Source organism: Hydractinia symbiolongicarpus, chromosome 2, assembly GCF_029227915.1.
Source record: "Hydractinia symbiolongicarpus strain clone_291-10 chromosome 2, HSymV2.1, whole genome shotgun sequence".
Taxonomy (NCBI): domain Eukaryota; kingdom Metazoa; phylum Cnidaria; class Hydrozoa; order Anthoathecata; family Hydractiniidae; genus Hydractinia; species Hydractinia symbiolongicarpus.
The window spans coordinates 27,797,770-27,822,638 of NC_079876.1; the positions used below are offsets into that span (position 1 = coordinate 27,797,770).

The window sequence follows — 24,869 nt, forward strand, 5'->3', positions numbered from 1 at the left end:
CAAAACACATGTATTTTCTAGGACACAAGTATATTTTCCCAAAAAATGGAGGTGTTACCTGGGAAGCAGTTTGTTCCTGAAATGCTAACAATGTCATTAAAAGAAGTTGATCAACAGATGTTGAATGATTCAAAATCTCCACTTCTAGAAGAACAGCTGAGTTGTAATGGTAAGTAAATTGGTTTAGTTTATGAGGTAGTATGGTTAATGTTTAATTTAATTTTTGATAGCATTTAACTTTTATACAAATTTGTTTATCACGTACAAAGTTTTGGATATAAAACTTGTATGCAACTCAAAAATCCTGGTTTGTGTTTTATAACAAATTTTGTGATAATTTTTGTCACAAATTTAGAAATTACAGCTGTAGTGAATCAGGAGACAAAAAGGTGTATGTATCTTTGACAATCGGCCACTTGTGTAAAGGTTGGTGATAGCAAGTAGATCTTTCACACGGAGCAATTTACATGTGTGATTTAGGGCCTACAGGGATAAATATTTCTGACAGTGTTTGTAGCAGCTCAATTTCCATTCTAAAAGGAAAATATAAAATGATGACAAGTGTTGGAAATACAAAAAAAACATTGATGTAGATATTCTAAAAGTGATTTTATTCAATGTAGTTTATCACTTTTCTTTTTTTAATAATCTATTTTTTAATTTGTCTTCAATTGAAGAGATTGAGGCATTAATTTTAGTATTGCTCCACATTTGTATACAGTGGTAAACTTTCTCTGACATAGTAGTATGCGTAAAATAGCCAAAAAATGTTTTTGGCATATAAATAGACGGATTCAAAAGGCTCCAACGGTTAAAACCAAATAATTTACGCTATTACTGCAAAAACACACACAAACGACTGCTTGCCTAATGGTTTCTTTTCATAAAAATTAGGCTGGAAGCTTCAAAGCATTTTATTATTTCAGATTTATATATGACTTTCAATAAAATTTAGTGTATCCTACTTTATCTGGTATGAAAGACTTTGATTACCCGTTAATTCCAATTTTCACTGACAATGCATCAACAACATCGACATATGAAAAACAGTTAACATCCATCAAAAGAGTTCCATTGCCAGATGAACTTGTGGAACAGTTTTCACGTATCTTTTCCTAACCACACAGGGTTTGAATTATGAGGTCCTAACTTTCAATTTACAAAGCGAAATGCGGACTTTGCAAATGGAAGAGATAATGCAGAGATATGTTAAAATTGTGGATCCTGTTTTTTCAATCATTGTTTGTATCGCCTATTTCTAGAGTGTTTTTTGCAACAAAATAACCATCATTAAAAAGCCCTTTTTGTGCTTCCAGACCACAACTGCAAAGAGGTTTTTTTCTCTTCAGTCAGAATGTTGATGTGAAATGACTTTATATTTCTAATTCTAACCCTGACCACATAAATCAATTAAATCAATTAAAGCAGTTTAAATCCAATACAGAAAGACCAACCTAATCTGCTTAAACAAAATATCCAGTAAAAAACGACGAAAAGGTCCTTAGCTACTATTTAGATATGCAATGTAATTGTGTGATGGGTGTATTTCCTGAAATCAGCAGAGCATGGTTGGCAATTGACAGTGATATTTATTTTTGGATATATGAAGATGGGTTAGTAAAAGGGTTGAATATAATTTCTTTTTACGTTTTGGTAATTTCCTGGTTTTGTGAATTTTGTGAATATTTACGGCTAATTAAAGGATTTTGTTTTCAAACGCATTTATGACTACCGAAATGCTAAATAATAATGCACGGAATTTAATTATTTGGATTTTTAGAAGAATGCTACCAACCAGAATTTCTTTTTTCTTCCTTTTTAAAAATTCCTTCCTTGTTATAAATTTCTTAAATATCAAAATTGTCTGTACAAGATGGATAGATTAATAATTAACAAACTGTCAATTTTTTTTTATGCGTTTGAAGATGAACAAAATTTTAACTAACAGTGACGTAATTTTCTTAAGGTCTGCACACACTAGGCAGAAACATTCTAATTTTTAGGGTGTGTGTGTTTTAGGACAGATGTTGCATATTATGACGGAATTAAAGAAGTTATTTTAGCCGCTGGGCTAATTCAACCTAAAGAAGGTATGTTACACTCATGATCTTGCGCAAAAGCTAAGGTTAGATCTACTGTCATATTTTGTAGAGTGTTCTTATATTTTTATCAGACACAGCATTGCACTTATGAATTATTAATTAATTTTCAAAAAAAAATTATGAACAAATTATCGAACAAATTTTAATTTGTATGATTGCAAACAGAGTCAGTCGTTCAACTCACACAAGCGTTAAATGTGCTTTTCGCTTGCATTAGAATGAATTCGAAAATGCAAAAAAAATATTTTTCTAAATTGCACTTGTGGTTAAATTAAATTAATAATGCAAACGCTGAACTGCAAAGTAATTATTGTAAGCGTTTTGAAAAATCCACAAGAATCTACTTGTTGGAAAAATCCATGGAAATTCACCTTGCAGCTACCATTTTTAACTGACAGACAGCCAGCATATAATATTTTCCTATATCTTCACTTCAAAGTTATGGTTGTACACACTGGACGTTTTTAGAGAAATAAACGAAAGTGTCGTATTTTCTGCACCTGACATTTTTAATATTTGGAGAGACATTCACATTTCTAACACATTTTAAAAATACTCTATTTTTAAAAAATGTCTTTTTTGTGTATGTAACATGGGCAAATACGGAGAGAAAAAAATTCTTATTTCTAAAACATCTCATAAAGTACAATCTCCATATTTTTAGGAATATGTTTACAAAATTATTTAATTATGGATTGATACTATTTTAAATAGACCTTGTCAATTTTTGAGACAACATCTTAAAGATTTTGACACACAACAAAGCAATGTTGTTTTGATGGTAATAACTTCGTAACTTTATATATAATTTTAGGTGTTTTCCATGATCATATCAAGTACCTGCTCTGTGTTACAACACCAGTCACCATATATTTATTTGGAATAAGCTTCTCACCAAAAGACCCAAGTAAGAAATCTCTCATTTGCTCATTAATTTGCTTTTTAGAAGTGTAGGATACAATTTCTATTTATTTTTTATTTCTATTAAATTTAAAGAAATTTATGTCTGTTGTTTGACTACAGGAGAGAATATTAAAATGCATCCAAGAGCATAAAAAATCAGCTCAGCCTGGATGCTTTTAAATCCAGACATTGGTTACATTGGTATTTTTATTGATGTTAATTAGGTTAGCTTCAGTCCCCGAAATTTACGTAATTGCTGTTTCAGCTAATAACTTTCTAACTGGATGAAAAAAAAACCCATAAAAATTGAAAAAAAAATTTTTAAACATTCTCAAATTGTTTTTGAAATTACGAAAAAGGAGGTAAATTTTTATCAAACAATGTTTTCAGTCCTACTAAAGTTGGATTTCCAATGTTGATACCCACTTATCAAATAGAAATCGGTTGATATACTTGTTAATGGCTTTCGGTTACTATACGAAAATTGTTTCAATGGAACTTTCACTGTATGCAAGCGTTCTCAATATTTTTGTCTTCCCTGAGTGACTTTCATAAACAGGTTTGACTGTAATTTGTATTTAGAATAGTCGCATGGTAGTCCAGACTAAATTAATAAGTGCTCTGATGTTACACTGTATTTTCTAGGATATATTTTCTTTGCTTCCTCTAAAAGCAAATATAAAATCATTTTTTCCATGTTCCTGTAGCTAAAATATCAATAGACGTTTTTGCATTTTGTTGTAGTTATGTGTGGAAACTCTCATGGGAGCATTCAACTACATCCAGAAGCTTTGTTTACTGTTCCTACAGACAATATTTACATGACCTCTGTGTGTGGCACAAACAATGGAAGAATTTTTCTTGCTGGAAAAGACAGTTGTTTGCATGAAATTGTATACAAGGTCAGTATTGTGGAGAATCGAGTACTTTTTACTAGAAAACTAAATTAATCTAAGTTAGATTACTATGTTGCCTTCGTTTTCTAATGCTTACAATCCGTTCGCATTTAATCAGTTGTTAAACGGTTTTATACCAACATGATGGCAGTAACACTTTCTGGATTTATTAAGTTTTATTATCTTTTCTGTTAAATTAATAGGTCAAGGAGCCTGATTAAAATATTTTTTGGTTTTAGTCAAACGTTTTTGATACATTTAAGTTTTTAACAGCAATAAAAACTCTTTTAAAAAGCTGGTTGGTACGATTGTGAAAATGACTTGGTAATTTCATGCCTGTGGTAGTGTATTATTCAAGATTTACTAGGTAATTTTCATTGAAGACTAAACATGTAAATGAGTGAAGAAAATATTATATGTCAGGTAAATTTTCAACAAGATGTTGTATACAAGGCAAATAATGTATAATGTAAGAAGCTTTTTAATTAAAGTAAAATTCCTTAGTTGTGTGTTCGCAATTGATTTGAACTTCTTTTACTCTACTAAAAATATATAATGAGAAAATAACCTTATCCCTGCAGTAAAAATTGAAATGAAAGCAGTATCTCATGGAAAGCACTGGTGAATTCTTTTCACGAGGGACATATTTGTTAAGTGATTCTTACCTTGAATGCTTCACCAGTCTTTAATACTATTGTATTGGTTACTGAAAGATAATAACAGAATTAACACAATCGCAATATCAACAATATTTACCAGTTTTTTAATGGAGGATTAAGATTTTTTCATCAATTGTTTGTATCACCTGTTTCTATAATAATTGTTACAACTAAAGAACAATTAAGTAGGGACTCCCGGGCCACATCTTTAAAGAGGTTTTCTTTTCTACAGTCCTCAAATTTTTGCGAAGTGATTTTATATTTATAATTTAAACCATGGACTGTAGTCAAACTTTCTGACCTTGTGGTTATGTAATGAAGTGTAAATCTATCTCTAATTCAGACACAATCAAGTTGGTTTGGTAAACAATGCTACAGGGTCAACCATACAGCCAGCAAAATGTCATTTCTCGTTCCTGCTTTTTTATCATATGTCTTTTCTTCAGATGGTAAGTATTTTATTGTTGTGAAAAAAATAAAACTATGAAATAAACAAATTATTTTAAGGTTTATTATGTGGACTAAAAATTTATTATTTCTTAAGTGGTGGCAGATGTGCCTTTTTTAAAATTCCTTAAAAGTATGCTGAGTTGGGGAAATGTGGGCAGTATGTAATTGCCGGATTGGTTTCATCTTTAAATAACACCGGAAAACCCTGTTACTTGAACATCCCCTACATTAATCACTTTATAATTTTACCTTTTTGTTCCTAAAATTTTCTATTCCCCATTTTAAGTAGGCAGTGGAGAATGCTAACTTTGTCAATCATTTGATCTTGTTTATTTATATACATTATGTGGTAGCTCTTTTAACAAGTTTTAATTGGATCATAAGAGTGCCCACATGAAAATTTCATGACGGACAGCTTTTGTACACAAGCATCTGCTACTGCTCTAATAAATGAACAGGAAGTGTCTGTAACATGGTTATTATGAGAAACTGACTAGTTCCCCCAGACAGAGATTGTTTTAAGCCACCTTGTGGCATTTGCCTCCAGTGGAGAAGGTTGTGGGTTTAATTTCTGCTTAAACTTCAGCATTAGAATAGGATTGATATCTTAGACAGTTGTCTGGTTGCATGCCTTTCCTAGCTCAAATAGGAGCTTTAAATGACTTAAACCCCATTTGCTGGACACCCATTGATAGCAGTGTTATTAGGAACTAAGGAACTATGGTAAATAATAATAATAGTAATAAAAGAATAATTATGTTTTTAATTGAATATCTCTCCTTAGACCTACTCAAAATTAGGGGGCTACAAACTGCCTGTTGATTTTTTACTTTAGTGACATACACGAAAGTTTAGCCAATGGCAGTGATAAACTTTTTAAGCAGTGAGAAAAAAGCATCTAAAATAATCTTAAATATTACATTTGACACCCAAATATAACTGAAAATGACAGAAAAGTTCCCTATACATGTATTTAATTATTGCTTTAATATAAGCACCTGCTATGCTATTAAATCAAGCCTTTCCAATCTTTTAAATCAATATTTTTCTAAGTTTTGCATAGCACAAACACGTTAAGTCCACTCAAAGCAACAGTTATGACTTTTTAGTAGTATTATTGCGTTATTAATTTTTTACCAAATAACTCCTTATGCTGTCTTTGTTTCTTTGTCAAAACAACCTTTCCATTAATGATATTTAATATATTTTAGACAGTAGCTCATTTTATTACCAAGAGAATCCTTTTTTTTTGGAAAATAGCAATAAAAAAGTTGAAAATTCATTATTAGGAGTAATTATTCATTAACAGGTTGTCTATGCTGTGTATAATTTCTTGTACTTGATCTTTCGAGTGGTCTGCTTATTACACAACTTCATTCAGAGCGTGCTAAGATGAAGAGTAACGTCCATGACGGAGAATTTACTTAAATTGTTTTTAGTTCCTTTAAGAAATTTGCTAAGAAACTTTTTGTATTGAAATTACCTCAGAGTTTAAGAGACTTTTACTAGTTGACCATTTTGGAAAAACAATGTAAGAAACTTTGATCTTTTTGTAAAATTGTGGTAACAGAGCTTCATTGGTTGTCGAATATAAGAGATAAAAGATAAGATATATTTTATTGTTAAAATAACAATACAAGTAAAATGTTACTAAAAGTTAAAAATTCATTTGCCGGAGCTAATAGAAGACGCAAATCCGCTTATTGTCAAGCCCCATTAATAGTTAAGCTATTCAAAGTTTATATATTCTGTTAAAAACATACAAAGGGGGAAATAAAACTATGACATAAGGTTTAAGATTTGTCAGCAAAAACTACAAAAGCAGTTTTTATCTTAAACATAAAACTTTATGACTTTATGAATGTTACGTTCATAGATGTTTATAACTTTAGGTTGTTTTATTAATGACATAGTGTATCTCTGTATGCATTGAATACTATCCTACAAGCATGTAGTTTAAAAAAATTTAAAAGTTAATAGAATCTTACATGGGTTGTTTAAATTAAAATAATAGTATCTATATATATATCCTATATATTCCTATATATATTTTTAGATCCGGTATGCCAACTTGCCATAGACAATTCACGAGGAACTTTATTTTGCAGAACAGAAGCGGGTGATATAAAGGTTAAATTATCTTGTAATATATTTTTGCTTATGTGTGAAATAAATGGCTGTGCAAACTAATAACAGCCTTGCTAAGTCACATCAGTACGCAACAGGTGTTGAGACGAATGCTGACATATTAACAGAACATCTTGATTCACGTTGGTAAATATTTGCCAACATGGTTTTTTTTAAGTTCAATGTAATTTAGACTGACAACAATAAATTGTTGACGTGAAACACATGTTTGCTCATGTGTAACAAATTTCCATTTCACGTCAGCATTTGTTTGCTGAGGTGAAATAAATTGAATTAGAAAGGTATAACCATCATAACTTGACTTTGACATCATTATGTAATTCACAAACTAATAAGCCTCCTCCGAATATGAGTTAAAACTTGGTACATGGAATATAAATTGTAAAGCCTTTAAAGCAGTTTAAATATGTGATTACCCATAAATCTTCTTTTTTTAGGTTTACTACCTAGGACAGAATATGGAGCATATGAATTTCGTAGCTGGCCTTAACATGTCTAGTATAACAAAACAAGCACAATATGTAGTCAGGTAAATATCTAGTTTACATGGTAGTATTATTTGAAACAACAAAAGTATGATTTTATGGAAATAGAGGTGAAGAGGTTAGGCATTTGAAATGAGATTTCATTGCAATGTCTTTTTATTATGGTAAGATTTTAATTATCGTAGTGTGAACCAGGGCATGTGTTATTAAGTACTTTATCTCATGCATACATTTCTGTCTCGCAGTTATAATTAGATATGAGCGCTCTTAAACTAGATCCCGAAAAAATACGAAAACCAAGCATTTAATTCCATGTTTTTTAAATTTAAATGGTAACTCAATGTAAACTAACGAGAAATTAATTTTTGTGGAATTAGATGGATCCATATTATATATTGTTTCTTAAAACTAGGTTTCGCTTTGCTACTTAGTAAGGGATAGGTTCTTAAATTTGATGTAGGACTGTTGATTCTCGTTACTTTGAAAAAATCGTACATGTGGCACCAGTTCCCAGGACAGATTCTGCATATATTCATGCAGTTGCCATAACACAAGCAGGTAAGGTTATACATTCAATTTTAACTGGCATTTTAAAATTACTGTAGGCTGTTATTTTTTAAAGCAATGTAAAATGCTAGCTTATTGTCTTTTGCTTTTTGTCCTTTGGCGTCCTGTTACTTTTAGGCCAGGAAAACTGGTAAAAAGTTTCTAGTCACATTCTCTAGCACGCCCGCACACTGAAATAATCCCTGTCATGGCCCATGAAGGCCCTGAATTTCGTGAAAGATGGCCATGTTGACGTCAGCAACAATTAAAACATTTTAAGAATTTGGACTTAACCAAATAGCCTAACATCCTAAGGATCTTAAGTCTGCTCTGAACAATGACATATCAACTTTGACAAGTTCAGAATGTGTGAATCAGATGTAGAAATTACTTATGGCAGCGAAGTTTGAAATTAGTTGTCTTGTCTTTACATATCTTGATCAAGATTCTAGGATTGTCCAATGTTAAATAGGGGTTTCCAATCTTAAATATTTATAGCCTTATAGTTGCTATATTTGTAGTTATTTATATTTATAATAGGTATGCTCTGTAACTACCTTTCCATGCTTCGACAAATTTGATGTGATTTGACAAAAAATTTTGCAAAACTCTATTTTCGGGTCGTCTTCAGGATAAAAAAAAAACTACCATGCAAAAATGTTATAATATTTCTGAAGTTGATCAGGTTTAATTTTTTCACATTTTTTCCATTCGATTCAATTAAAAACTCAAGGTAGAGTTGTACACCTGTGTTAACTGGGCAAATGTTGATTGTTACATTACAAGATAATTAGGTTTTTGTCAAATCTTCATTAATTTTAGGTGTCCGCCTGTATTTTACTACTACTAATATCAATGACCCACATGGGGAGCCATCATGTCTAAAACTTGTGCATGTGAGAATGCCAACTGGATTTGCACCATCGATAGCTTATGAAAAACCATCAAATGTACACACAGGGTTTTACAGAAAAGGTATGCAACATACAGCATTGAAATTATTTGCCTAGCTTTGAAGAATAATAGATTCTATTAAACCTTTACCAGTTAGTCTTGACAGAGGTAAAAGAAATAGTAAAATTTCTTTGGACCTGAACACTACACAGGGATGCTGTGTATACTTTTAACATTGTACAACGATTAAGTTATTTTGTTGTTGTTGCAATAATAATTCATGGTTTAGTATTAAACTTTTCATAAAAATATAAATAAATAAATAACCTTTAACAACTTTTATCCAGGTACATCTCTTTTGATCGCAAATGTGTCTGAAGGATTGGATAGAATGTGGTGCTTTGGTCAAGATTTGTTTCCATTCAAATCTCCTTTAAAAGAAAGCCAGGTCTGTGTATGCCTGTTCACACATGCTGTATAATTCACTTGTTTTTTGGTTTGCCAACTGATAAGTCTCTCTGTATCTAGATTCGCTAGTGCCTGCAACAAAAACTGTCTATCGTGTATAACATTTGTCCTAACAAAGCAAAACTTGAAATAAATTTTAGGAATCAAAACAATATTTATTTTTAACAACAGTATAATATTGGAAACTATATACTTAACTAAAAATGTTTAAATTGATAAGTAAACATCAATTAAAAGAAAAAACTGGACCGACAGGGCCAGGTGTTTACTGAAACGGTTTAATTCTAGTTGTTCCTATTAAATATGGAGTGCTTCTTTGATTTTTAAATTAATTGTTAGTCATCAAGTATTTTCAATTATTTGCAGTCAAACCTGTGTTAACCTTTGTCGAACTGGGTATGGGAGGGAGGCTGGATGCTGCCCATTCCCCCCTGCTAGTTTTATCTTTATAACTCTTTTTTGGTATGCTGCAATGATACTGAGTCTTCATGTTTATTTATTTAGCCCCTTATCTCTCAGAGCCTGAGATATTAGCCATTACTCAAAACTATGCTTTAATTTTTTCATGAAATTCTTTTAATCACGAATATATAATAACTTTGTTTGGGTTATCCTTTGCAGAATTATCCTGTAAATTTGGACACTTAAACTGATTTCTATTTTTTACAAGTTTCACCCAAAAAGCAGGTGATTTTGGAATTTTTTTTTGCAAATTATGTAAAACTGGGAAAGTATAACTTTATTATCAAAAACAAGATATTGTAAAAGTGTATGGTTTATAGAGTTATGGCTTATAAATATCCTTTATTTTAAACTAAGTGATAAAACAAAAGGAATAAAAAGTCTTAAAGACTAACTTCTTGCGACTGACGTTGCTAAATAATATAATTGTTTAAAAAAGTTTAATAAAATAACTTCATAGTTAACCAGTCGACATAAATGCATAAAATGATTAAGTGAACGCTTTAAGTCACTCTTCTCTGGTTGTATATTTTTATGTTGCATTTTAATGCAAAAGTTTGGCCCAATATAAGGTATATATAAGGTATTCTGTTCATGAATGTTTTATGTTTATTTTTAAGTGAAATGTTTATTAAATGTGTGCTTTGTACATTCGACCACAAAAAGAATTAAACTACTACATAGCAACAAGCATTTAAAGTTTTTTTTGTTGTTGTTTAGTGGGGTAGTAAATGACTTATTAACCTTAACATTTCTGCATATGCCCTGACCTCAGTCTATATTAACTGTGTGGACTAGCAAACGGTTGATAAGCCTTTAATAGAAAAAAGATGTGCATTTAAAATTCTCATCTGGATTGCCACTTAAAGTAGTAATATTTCTGGATCAGTTCCTTTTTTTCCTTTTTTTAGTCTGTGGCTCGTATTGATGGTCATACTTGGTGCCTTACAGAAATACCTGACTTTTCTGACACTTCTGGGGTGCCATATTATTTATTTAACGAAGAATTTCCAGATCCACCTGCAGTAGTAACTGAGCATGTCTTACCCATCCGAAGATTTGTTCTCCTGAGTGCACAGGTATGTATGTGAATTTACTTTACGGGAGTTTGCTAGGTTTATTTTTGTAGCTTTGTAGACTATTTCTGTGCAATTTCTCCAGTAAAGTGAGTACAGAAATAAGCTAGTAGCTATGGAAATTAATTATATTGTTGTTGCTCTTTATCCATGTGTATATAGCATAGCACTACATCAATTTACTTTATAAATGTATATATTTGTAATGTTAGTCGTAAACAAATATGGTAGGTGTCATAGTGTATTATGTTCTGATATTTATCCTTTGTATGTAAGGCCATTTGTATGTATTTAAAGCTATTTGTTTATTTTTGGAGCTATTTGTTTATATTTAAAGTTTTTTGTATAATTAACTTTAAAAAAAGAAAAAAAAAGATTACTGCTTGTGAAACCAGTCTTTCAAAATTAACAACAAAGCTTAGCAATGAAGCATTCAACATAACAAATTTTCAACATCAAAAACTTTTTCCCAACCCTTTGTCGAGATTCTTAGGAGTAATTGCATTTTTTTTCCTTGAAGCCAATAAATAGAAAAAAAAGTAACAATTATTCAATAAAGATATTCGACAGAGCAATTTTCTGACGAGGCGACGTTACTTAAAGTTATTTGTTTATAGTTAAAGCTGTTTGTTTATAGGGTAGTCACATCATAACTACATTGAGACCTCTGGATCAGTTACGAATGTTGTTACATGCGAGTTGCAGTGGTGAATCCGATACCATTGAATCTTTTTTCAAACACTATGGTGTAAGAATTATTTTATTTTGTTTAAAAGTGTTTGAAGTAGCGAGATAGCATAAGAGACTATTTAGCAAGTTAAAACCTGTTTTTAATGATCTTCATGTCTTTTTTTTTAAGGTTGATCAAGCATGCGCTATTTGTCTAATACTTATATGTCAATGTGTTGAATCAGAAGGTCAGGTAGGGAACTTGCTTATATAGATTGTATGCAACATTTTCTTCTACAAGTTAGCATTTATTAGGTTTGTGCCACTCTGTATGGAACTTGCATATATAGATTGTATGCAACATTTTTTTCTACAAGATGGCATTTATTAGATTTGTGCCACTCTGTATGGAACTTGCATATATAGATTGTATGCAACATTTTTTTCTACAAGATTGCATTTATTAGATTTGTGCCACTCTGTATGGAACGTGCATATATAGATTGTATGCAACATTTTTTTCTACAAGATTGCATTTATTAGATTTGTGCCACTCTGTATCTCTATTAAATAACTAAAGTGAATGAGGGGGTGAGGGGTGAGGGGTGAGGGGTGAGGGGTACACTTTAAAGAGATACTTTAAAAGGAGGAAGGCAGTGGGGTGTACACTTCTTAGAACAGCTGAAGATTTTGTATATTGCGAAGTGATGTAACAGTTATATCTTAGATTGCAGTTGTTGATCATTGTGAGTTTGTGAAAAAAGATTGTGAATCAAAATTAGCAATTCAATCATAAAGATCTGTTTACTTGCTTAGACATTTTAATTCACGTTGACATGTATTAAAAAGTAGAAAACTTAATTAAAAAGTTAAGCAGGCAATGCTTTTGAAAGGCTGTTTATAAATAAATTAATTAGTCCACACAAAGTTCTACAACTAAATATTTCACGTTTAATTTAAATCTTCAGACGTCTTCAAAACTTCCATTCCACTCATTCTTTTTCTTTTGCACACATAAAAACTGCAATCTGAAAAATATGTTTTCTTAAGCATCAACCATTGTTTTGATTAATATTTTTTTTTTCACATTCAGCTGATTGATCTTGCTACACAAGCATTTTTCCGTTATGGAGGAGAAACTAGTGAAACTAGTGGCTATCTAGGGCGGACTACAGTATCAGCGAATAATTTCAATGCAATCCCAAACACAATATGTAGCCCAATACAAGGTGGAAGCAGTGAAGGAAGCTATTTATCAACACCACATGGGTATGTTTTTTATTTTGTTGTTTTGTTGATATATTGAGTCGTTTCACTTCAGAAAGGTCAGAAAGTTATTGAAAATCTATTTGAAAATGAGTTGCCACCCTGTTCCACATTGCATTCTGCATTTACCAAAATTTTCCCAAAATTGATAAAAATAATTTCCTTGAGGATGTAGGATCAAATTTAGTAGGGTGAACCCTTTGAGCACTTTTTTACATGTTATGCGTCTGGAGCATGTGTGAAGTTTGCTAACTGAAGCAATCCAATAGGTTCTCCTTTTGCATAAATGCATAAAATTATTGAAATTGTTTACCCAGGATGGCCTCTTTAGTTCCTATTGGTACTGCTATTAATGAGGGCCCTGCAAAGGGGGGTCCTAGTGCATTCAAAGCTCCCATTTAAGCTACAAAAGTTGCGCAAACATAACAATCGCTAAACTAGATAACCACCTAAGATATCAATCCTATTCTCATGCTGAACGCTAAGCAGAAAGAATAGATTCACACTTTTATAGTTTCTGGCATAATTCGGCCAGGGTTTAAACCCAAGATCTTCAGCACTGGAATAGAACGCTCTACTATGGCTACCAGTTGGTAAGCTGGAAGCTAGAATGAAATGAAACTGAAATTTGGTAACCCTAAATTTTAATTAATTTAGATATCATCCACAATCGATTCAAACTCCTGCACCACCAAGCATTTTGAATTCGACTGTTATCCAGCCTGGTGCTGGTACTGAACAAGTTAGCTCACACTCTGGCAAACATAATGGACTGTATTTATATTTCTCAAGAATTTTACGGTGAGTAAAAAAAATTCCGATAATTGTACTTTCTTTAAACGTGTGTTCTATTGTAATAACTGCATGCTCTACAAACATTTGTTTTTAGCCCTGTTTGGAATTTTCCAATGATTCATCTTGTCGCTATGGAACCCAAACCACAACAGGTTAGTTCTTTCATCAAGCAATATCCCTGTTACGAGTTTTTACAGATTAAAACATTGAGCAAAGAGCTTAACAAAGGCTTAATTCTAAATAAAGTGAAATTAATAGTCAAACAAGACTGTCTTTGTACCTGTAAACATAAATGTAAGAAAATATATTTGCTCTGATGCTGATGAGCTATACACTGAAAGGTTTCCTTAATCAGACTAAAACTAACGCATTTCTAGAAATAACCTGACAGCAAGATCGAAATAAAATGGAAGAGGAGAAAAGAGGTCTTGAAAACAAAAAATATAATGAAAAACATTTATGGTTTACCTACCATTTTGCTGAGTCTTCTGTATATCATTTAATACCACATTCTTAACAATAGGGCCTGTAAAAACCTACAAGTCTGGTGAAATGGAAGATGGTAACCACAAGCAATTAAGAACACTATTTCTGAGCAGCATATGCTTTAAACTTGTCATTGTTCACTACGCATTCAGGTCTTTGAGGGTTTTTTCCTGGATCTAAAATCTTTGAAACAGAACATTAGTTGCTGACAACATGCATGTCACAATTCCTCAATATTTTGGGCTTTTCCAGAATTGTTCCATAAAGCAATAGAATTTGTACTAATCTTTTATCTCTTGTTACATATGACATAACGCATAGATAACAAACACGTAATGGTCCATTGTTACAGTGGGTTACTAAAAACACTTTATATTTGGTTAAGTTCACTATATTGTGTCTACAAGCTTTGTATAAATTCATTTATTTCCTAAAGAGTGACGGCACAATGGTATTATGTTATATATTTCTGAATTTCTTAATTTAGTCATATAATACCTTATATAATGTCTTGTTTTACATAGTTTTCCAGTCGTCTCTCTGCTTCTGAATTATCTTGGTTCATTGAGCTACTGACAAAATTAAAGAACTTCATTGGTTCACATTCACACATTGTTGCAGCGCAATCTCCAACTTATATACATACTTTTGTCAACTCTTCTTCAACAGGTGAGTCTCCCCCCTTCCTTTGATATATTAACAGCCATCTACTGACTGCAAAGTGTCTTGTGTGGCAGACAAGTTAGTTTGATTAAAGCCATATATGTATGTATCGCTATTAATAATGTAACATAGTAACATTAGTCAGGTGTTGGGGGGAAATACTGAAAGACCTTAACACTTTACTTAAAACACTACTTTTGGAGGTCTTAATCTTACTAACTGAAGGATAAAATGCCAATTTCCAGTACACTTAAGAAAAAGTCAGAATTTTTCAAGACTTTTAACAAGATTCTTGTAATTCAGGAAAAACTGAAAAACTCATGGTATTTTATTCACTCAAGGAAAACCTGAGCTCCGCTTGTATAAAATTCGTATGATGGCAATGGCACTCATGATATTTGCTACATGCAATAGTTTGAGTGTGTTGTACTGCCAAGACATTTTCTACTCTCAACATGTCAGAAAGTATAAGTTTACCTCTTAGGGAAATTTCAGGATAAAACTGCAGGAATTCTTTTTTATGAATGTTGCATAGATGTGTCATTGTATTTTTAGATGTTCAATGTGCGAATGAAAAAAGAAGTTTAGATGCTTTTCATCAGTTGTTGACGTTGTCCATAGAAGCACTGGAGTTATGGAGAATACTGTGTGAACATAACATAAGCACCCTATATGAAGCTTTACCCATGGTAAATAAATTCTGTGTTGATTAAAAATTATGTACAAAGGTAGTAGAGAAAAAAAGACTTTAATTACTTGATTGTTGAATAGAAGATTGGAACTAATTCTTGTATACAAACAAAAAGTCAGTACTTGATCTAAAACTGGGATCTTGTGTGTGTGTGTATAAGTGTGACCTTGAGGGAGTTGTGGTGATTTCTCATGGATTTTAATAGTAATCATATAATTGTTACAACAAATGGGTTTTTTTCCCTATACCGCTTTTATTAACTTTCAGTAGACTGATGAAAATACATAAAAAATAGAAGTAAATACGATCGAATCAAGATTTTCTTTATTTTTCTTCATAGGATGTTAAAGAAAAGCTTTTGCATACAGCATTTAAGGATCTGTTTGCACCAACTGGCAGGGAGGTAGGAGCAGTTTGAATTTTAATACAGTTCCTGTTCTTGGTTCTCGATATTTACTTTTGCTTAAAAAAGTACTTGAACTCCAAAAAAGTTTTCCTATTCTTTGCAACTAAGATGATTTTAAGAAGCCTTGCAAACTCTTTTTTCTCTAGTTAAGCTCCAATCTCATAAATGCAGTGATGTCAATGTATTTACATGACAACTCGGCTGTCGAGTCAATCAGTTCGAAACTTCGATCAGTGTGTCCGTCATTATATTCTGCTAATGATGCACTCTGCAGCAAGGTATGAATTGTTTTTGCTCATTGTTCATGCCAACAATAACCAATTTCATCATTCTGTTTTTAATGCCAGCTTTGGTTGAACGCAGTATATTAGTGATCTTTAATATTTGTATTATTGTATCATTGATTGTTAATTTTTTTGCTCACCAATATAGGCAAATGAACTGTTAATTGGAATATCGTTATTACATAATCCAGTCGAGAAGGAGAAACTTGCACAAGAGGCAATAATGGTATGTTTTGGTTCCGTCCTTTTCCTGTCAATCAACCATTACATTCTTCTTTAACGCCTTAATGTATTTTTACAGATTTATTCAAAAGTACCTGACCTGGTCGATTTAAAATGGATATGTAACCAGTTGAAATCAAGTAATTTTTTTATTGATTTTCTAATGATATCATTTATTTTGTTTATTGGATCATCTATAGTTACATTTTGGGGTTTTTTTATTTTAGGTTCTTGTTATAATGAAATAGTACAATTATGTCTAACGACTGCTCTAAAACAAGACCCCAAAGGAATAGCTCTTCATTTTTATAAAAGTGGTGAACCTCGAGACGACATTGAAGGAATGGAGAGTTTCGCCATAAGGTATTATATTCACACATAGACTTTACAGAAAGTGGCAAGGGCATTGGAAGCTATCATGTTTAAGGTTAAACACCTCAAAAAAAAGATCGGTTTTTAGGATTTGGTTTAGTGGAATATCTTAGTTGCCTTTTGTTTTTCTTATTTTTATAATAATTGTGTGCAATTTTTTAAAATTTGTATACCTAATTTTTCATGTTCAAAACTAGTGTAATATATCAATTGTTTTACTGTTACTGTGGAAAGTTTATCATTTCTTGAAAATAATAGTTTAGTAGGCGACGTTTCGGGAGATCCTTCTCCCATCATCGGGCAAAGTAAAATGATGTTGCGCATGTATTTATATAATTGCAGAGGATCGAAATTCATAAAAATTAACCAATAATTAGCATTTTTGAACCTAGATGTAGGTAACTACTTCTTCTGTAGGGCTGGTAACCAAATCTCAGGAAGTTGATACGAGATGCTGTTTATGTGTTTATGTATCAATTTGTTTTGTTTTGTTTTCGAAGGCGTGAGAGTTACATGTACATTATGGATACTCTGCAAGAACTGTTGGCATCTATCAACACGTATCCGATCTCTTCTTCACTACCATCAAAGCCGGGACCACCGGCACCTTCGGAAAATTTGATATCACAAGAAACGGCTAGAAAACATGTGAGGAAATTTTACTTGCTTTTCTATTTTATTATTGTGGCCTTGTGTGGCATTAATACTCTATGCAATAATAACATGTAATATTAAATTTACCACAGTATATGGCTTTCTAAGCAAAAGCCTGCTTCTATGATTCAACTTTTTTGGTTTCACCTAAATAAAAAAAAATTTAGGCTCAAAGACCTTTGAAAGTTTTCTATGAATCTTTTTTTTCGAAAATATTAACTAGCTCTAAAACATGTAATTGCGGTGATGGAGCATAATTATAGTAATTAAATATTAAAATTTATGTCAACTGTTTAAAACGCTATACTGAACAGGAAAAAAACATGCTTTGAAAAAACTTAAATACTACACCTCACTTGTTTTTTTTTGTTAAGCTTGAAGGTTAATGTATTGAAACTTTTTTTTTCATCAATATAAAAATTTTTTGAAAGCATTTACTATTCCTGATTCCTTTATCTATTTTTATCTGTCTTTATCTAACATTCTTATTTTTAAGTTTCATGGTATGCTTTCACAATGTTTGAAATCTGGAGATGAGCTGTTTCATGTGACGTTGTATCAATGGTTCATTCGAACTAATCAGACAGATAGGTTGTTAGAGGTGAGCGAGATAATGATAATGCAGATAAAATCAAAGTGACTTTTCTTACTTTATTTTACTTGATTATGCTGAGAGTGAATCAAAAGATATTATTTGTCATATATAGGGATTTTTTTTATGTACTAAATAAAATTGATTAAGCAGGTGAAAGTGGCATGAATTTTTAAACGCATGAAAAACTAAAGATGATATGAGATGTGATTTTTGCATGTTTATTTATTTTCCTTTTTTAGATAAAATCGCCGTTTCTTGAGCAGTACCTGATCGCCACAGCAGCAGAACAGGTTTAGATTTTTTTGATAGTTATAAACTTGTAGTCAGGAATATTTATAGAAATAATTACCCACAAAATAAGTACAGGTAATAAGTACACCTACATTGTTACCTTAATTCCCTTAATTATCCTGCACACCTATCTAATTTTATTATTTACGTCAATTAAGAGTTTATTAATGTTTAAAAAAAAGTCATTTTCATGATTTTCTCACAAATTTTCACACACCCGTCTGCACGTAAATGAACTTATGCAGAATGCAAAATTAAAAAGCTATGCGGATTAATGGTAGTTTGATATTTTCCAGTATTTTGTCCACTCAACCAAACCCAAATAAACAAATGATAATAAGCATTCCAACATCGTAAACAAGACAAATTAGAAAAATCAGTAAGAATCACTATAAAACACATTAGGGTACCTACCCAAATATGGTTTTCTAAACACTTGCCACAAATAACATTTTATCAAAGCGGATTTTTCATCTTTCCTTATCTGATATGCAATTGCATCTCTTTATTAATAGCCGTTGTCTGTCTGTGTGGAGTTTTTACTCACGAACAGACAGACAAGTAGCGAGATGCACAAAATGCAGTAAATAAAGGATGGACAACCCCGTGGATTTATTCATTGGCCACCGACTACTTGTATGTAGTACTTAATTTTTTTATATTTTTTAGCATCCAAACAATAAAGAAGTTCTTGATTTGTTGTGGAAGTTTTATGAGAAAAATAAGAACTTTATGTCTGCCGCCAAACTGTTGATGAAGCTGTCTGAAAAAGAGGGGTAAACAGTTTGTTGGTTTTATTCAACGTTTTTTTACAAAATTTATATTACATTTGGGGTGGAGGGAATGTAGTTTTTTCTCGTTACTTGTTATCACAACTATTTTTGGAAACAATATGTAAACATTTTCCAATATCTAAGAAAAAGTTGTTAATTATAACACTATAGGCCATCACCCATCCTGTAAAATTAGGTTTTTCAAATCAAATTTTTTGCATGTCAAATTCTAAATTAAGTGCAGCTTAACAATTATGTTATCCATCTTTACAAAATAATAGTCTTTTAAAAAGAATGGAAATATATTGCTTTCAGACAGGGTAATAATGTTAATAGTGCAGAAAGTATAAATTTATTGAATAACATTTTTTATGTCAGATTTATTTAAAGCACCTTATGAAGTTGTCCTTTTCTCTTAACAACCAAAAGCACGTTCTATGATAATAGGTCTTGTTTACATTAAAAAAAACTATCTGTGTTACTCGTAAAAGTTTGCATAAATTCTTTTAGCAGCATACATATGAATGTTCAAAATGAAGATTATGAAGCACGAATCACCACTATATAATACAGACTCGAAGTTGTTTGCAAAATATGGATTTTAAGTTTAATGAGGCATTGTTAAAATCAACTACAAATCTTATTTTTAGACCAACTCTTACAATTCAAAATCGTTTGGAGTATTTATCTCGTGCTTTGATTAGTGCTAAAAGTGCTCCCGTAAATACAGACATAGATGGAGAATTTCTTCAAGAAGTAGAGGAGAAACTAGAGGTAAAACAACCATAGTTACAAACTTTTTATCTAAACAAAAACCTAGACCACTCTGCATAACGTTAAGTCAATATGAAAGTTTGACCTGCATTTGTAATCCAATTTGCACAATTAAACAGCTTATGGATCATGTCAGAATGATCATTGTTCCTACTTTGTATAGATTTGGTCCACAATTTTGCTTGGTATCAAAGCTTAGAATCAATAGATTAGGAAAAAAATGATACCAGTAATCTAAATTGATAATTAAACTTATTTCAATAATATCATAGAAAAAAATATTCATTGCTGGAATGACTTTGCATTGATCTCCTGAAGGTTACCATGTTTTATGACTTAACCTTAGTTCTGGAAACATGACACCTAGATTAATTTTAACGGTCCAAAATAGCCCGAGAATGATAGAGTTATTCATTATTGTGAATACATTTGTTTTAGGTTGCTCAGATCCAACTTAAAATATTTGATCAACTCTCGCAGAAAAATATCCAAGCCAACACCAAAGATAAAGCTCTTATTGAGTTAAATTTGAAATTGTTGGACATATCTACGGTATTTTGTTGTTATTGTTGTCTGAAGTTTACACTGAATGTTATTTATGTAAAGATTAGATAGTATGCTATAGTTTCAGATTTAAAATGGATATATTCTTTAATACCTTAAGAACTAGTTTTGGAGAATTTTGCAAGTTTTAACCCATTTCACAAAAAAAATAGTCCCCGTATAATTTATTGGTAAACTTGTGATTCGCGAAATCCTCAAAAAATAATTCCCGAAAAATTTGAATTTTTTTCTTTTTTGTAATGTAATTTGTATAAGCAAGACATTACAAGGATACACCAGCCTGATCTAGTGTATTGTGTTCGATTTTATTCAAAGAAGCATATTAAAGTGCTGAGGTGGAAATCTGGAATTGTTTTAGTTCTCACGTAAAAAAATGTATAGTTAACACTTGCTCTGTATTCTCTTTTTCTATCATAGTTGTATGGCGATTTTGCAGAAGTTTATTCATTGCATGAATGTAAACTGGCCATTGTACAATGTGCTGGTCACAGTGATGTTACTTTGGTGGAAAAAATATGGCAGGATATTATTGAGACAAGTATGTATACACTTCATATTTTTTTTGTGTGTGTGTGACATAAGCAGCTTGTGTTAGGGTTTAGTGCTAAAACTACTGTCTACAAGTTAAACATGGTTAGATTTTTGATCTTAAAATCAGCTCCAATGGAGTGTGGCATACCAAAGCGGTTAACTGGTTGATTATTGATTGACATAGAAATTGGTGACTTGTAACGTTTTTTAAAAGTCAAATCAGGCAAAGGTAAGGAGATAGCTATGCTACAATGTGATTGGTTATTTTTTAGGCTTCAACGAATGTAAATCACTAAGCCCAGCAAGTAAAATGCAAACAATTTCACAACAAATAATTCACCTTGGAAATACATATGTGCAGCATCCAAGATACTTCCCAATAAGTAAGTGTGCAGTCTCGTTAAACATTTATATCCTTTGATTTGTCAAAGAATTTGCTAAAGTTTGTTAGTGAGAGCTAAGTTAGAAACACTGTTCATATTACGCACTGCATAAATTATGTACTTTCTCTTGAAGACTTCTTACTTCTGTACTTGGAAAAGAAATCATGTGAGATGCATTTTAATGAACCTTGGGTATTCACAATGCTCCAACAGATTGGTGTGTCATTTCCAGTTCTTTTACAAAATTACGTCGCTCTTCATCAATCCAGAGTAAGTGTGGTGGGATTTTGAGTTATTGAACCTAGACCAAGTGAATTATGACTAGGCAAGGCATGTAATTCAACTGGTATAAGTCTTGTATTTCTTAACTGAGCAACAGAAAACTTTTGGAAAACACACAGGAATAATACACCTCTTCACAGTTTAAGTTGTTCGCTCATTTTCCGTATTGGAAAAAAGAAAGTAAACAGAGAAAATTTAATATGGCTTTGACCATGGGCAATATGAATATTTCTCATTTTCTAAAGAAATAATTAGTCTCGCGGCATGAAAATTTAAAATGTTATTGCCAGTAACCCTACTTGAAACTTGTGTAACGGAATTGTGACTTTTCTTTTCATAATATTTTAGAAAAAAATTATTTCACTTTTCTTCATGGTCAGAGCCTTCTTGATTCATAACAGTTCACTTCCTTTTTTCAAATCACAATAAGACCGTTGAAACAAAAGAAAGACTTATTTTAACAATGGTTAGCTGAAACTGTGAGCTGGTGTATAACTTAACAGGGTACCTGTGAAACATATATATATTTTAAATTGTGGCAGTCATCACAGCATTCGAGGTCTATTGTAGAATAGTATTTTGTAAATAAACCCGACCTACTATCATGGATAAAATATAGTGAAACATGACAGCTAATTTCCATAGTCGCAAGTGACACAAGTTATTAAATAGGCTGTTTTTATATTAGATTTGTGCATCTTGAAATGTGCTAATTGTTGCTGACATCAGCACAAACGTTTTTCCTGAATCTCTGGATCTTCGTTGGCCCTGACTTAGATTACGTCGTGCTAGATTACCTCAGAGCGCTAGAGAATGCCGCTAGCAAATTTTAAAAGCTCTCTGTCTGACCTATATGCACGCAAAATTAACGGCTTTGCTGTCGGCAGTGTTGACAATTTCGGTCATGTTGTAAACGAAAAAAAAAATTCCTTTGTACCATAAATTTTATTCTCGGTTGTAGTTAGGTAGCTTAGTGGCTATGGCTATGTAGGTCATACACTAGGTTCTAAACTCCTGTTCACCAGTCTAGTGACATTTTACAACAGAAGCTAATTTCTTTTGTAGGAGAAAATCTGGCAGCGTTTGGGAAAGCCTCTGCACATGTTTCACGTGATATCGTGTTTGTTTGTCAACTTTCTGGAAAATATTACTGAATACCGAGCCGAAAGGTAAGCTGTTGTTTTTGAATTGTCACTTTCAGGTTTACTAATTTTCGGTAAATATAAAACAGGTTTTTCATTTCACTGTAACAACCGTTGTCTGTCGGTGGGCCAAAAATTTTAATCATACAAATAACAAATGTGATTTATTTTTACTGGCTGTGCTGTGTCGGGCGAAGTCCGATGGATTTTTCATAAGCTAAGCAATAGTCTCTATAATAATTGGCTTTCGTTTTTCTGTCACAGAAACAAAAAATGCCATATATAAAGGACGGGCGACCCCGTGGATTTTCCATTAGCTAATAAATAGTCTATATTATAATGCTTGGTGTATGTGTGTGAGCCAAAGATGGTAGCTGCAAGTAACGATGGATCCATTTCAGTGGATATGAATATACTATGACTACTAGTAGTAGAATGTTTATCTAATGTTGTTTTGAGATTAACACTATTATGATTTTCATACCTAAATTTCATTTATGTATATATTTCTTTTTCTTTCATTATTTAAAGTCAATTTTAGAATAGTGAAAAACTAATTTAAATCGACTATGCAAAAATAAAAAAATTAAAACAAAAAAAATAGTACGGCTCAACAAGATTATGGGGTTGAAGTGCAAATGTTGCTAGCCCCTGCCACGAACACATTGAACGACGGAAGTTTTCCAATGAAGGGGAGTTCTTTAAAGAGAGCGGACCCACTACCACAAAACTCCAGTTCTGTTTTCGAGGCTATTAGTGCCATACAAAAGTGTACGGTATGTTAAGCATTTAATTACATTAAAGTTTTTTATAGAATTTTGCATTCTGTTTATAGTTTATCACTGACAAGAAGTATAGACGAGCGGACAACAACCTTTCTTGTTGAATTGGAAACCATGAACACAAGTGATCTGGAAGTCAAGAATTTGCTAACTCGATTTAAAGGAGTACAAGCTAGATTGAAAAGAATGCTGTAACTTTTGTTGGTGGTGTAAAAGTCAATGAGAGTGCCCTCAGAATGACAACGTCATTCGTCGTACTGAAACAATTTGGCCTGTGGAGGAGAGTAGTTGCCTTCTTACAGGATATGTTATTATATGGAGAAAATATAATTGTGCTTTGTAAATTAAACATTTTTGTAAAGGGTAGAGAGAACCATTTTTCTTATTTTTATTCAAAGAAATGTCGTTGTTTTGCTCCTAACAGGAAATCGATGTTGCATATGTACAAACTAAGCATCACTTACCTAAATTTGATTTTTAATTTGAAGTTCTCCTTTCTGCTTGTTAGAAGAGCCTTTCCTACGTCATTTTGATCTGGCATACATAACTGAAAACTGTTTGGTTTAATAGTTATGTGATGTTGGTAGAAAAATTAAAAAAAGGTTTGCAAAGATTTACTGTTTACCAACAGGCTTACTCGCCGAGATCTTGCTCGCCGAGATCTTACTCGCCGAGATTTTAATTTCTTCACCAAAAATAAAAATGTGTTTTTATTACCAACTGGTTTAGTGAGATCCAAAAATTTTTATACACAAGATTGTAAGCAAACCAGATTAACTCACCTCAAACCTAGTTTGCAGCAGTCTTATGTTTTTTAAAAAGAAGAGGAGAAATAGTTTTCCATACTTCTGCAAGCCACGAAGCATCATATTTCTTAAAACATCAAAAGGTTTATATAAAGCAATTCAGTTGTACTTGTTTTTGTATCAAAGCTTCATATTTATCAAAAAATGTTTCAGTTTTTTTCTTCTTGCATTACGCAAAATAAAGTGTTAATATAATACTACAGGGGACCCCCTACTCCAGAAGACTTCTTGAAACTTCTGAAAGTGGAATCTGTTCCTTTTTGGAGTCTTTTTTCTGTTCAGGCCTGTTTGTATTTTTAGTTGTCATGTTATGGAAACCGTTCTGAAACACCTAGAAAACTCCTAAAAT

At 31.8% G+C, this 24,869-nt stretch overlaps 1 protein-coding gene across 1 annotated transcript; it reads left to right on the plus strand.

Moving 5' to 3' along the window:
* LOC130630475 (nuclear pore complex protein Nup155-like) lies at positions 1-24,115 on the plus strand. Its single transcript, XM_057443987.1, has 36 exons — positions 1-169; positions 956-1,105; positions 1,517-1,613; positions 2,020-2,090; positions 2,917-3,009; positions 3,750-3,907; positions 4,904-5,009; positions 7,067-7,140; positions 7,596-7,687; positions 8,104-8,201; positions 9,012-9,164; positions 9,431-9,531; positions 10,925-11,092; positions 11,727-11,837; positions 11,949-12,011; positions 12,852-13,027; positions 13,682-13,825; positions 13,914-13,971; positions 14,830-14,974; positions 15,524-15,657; positions 16,000-16,062; positions 16,212-16,343; positions 16,498-16,575; positions 16,651-16,711; positions 16,799-16,934; positions 17,444-17,591; positions 18,094-18,198; positions 18,432-18,482; positions 19,153-19,259; positions 19,907-20,030; positions 20,469-20,582; positions 21,012-21,132; positions 21,398-21,508; positions 21,642-21,778; positions 22,856-22,959; positions 23,768-24,115. Exons 1-36 carry the CDS (start codon positions 46-48, stop codon positions 23,907-23,909), a joined length of 4,050 nt encoding a protein of 1,349 aa, XP_057299970.1. The 5' UTR covers positions 1-45; the 3' UTR covers positions 23,910-24,115.
* Positions 24,116-24,869: the final 754 nt, after the last annotated feature.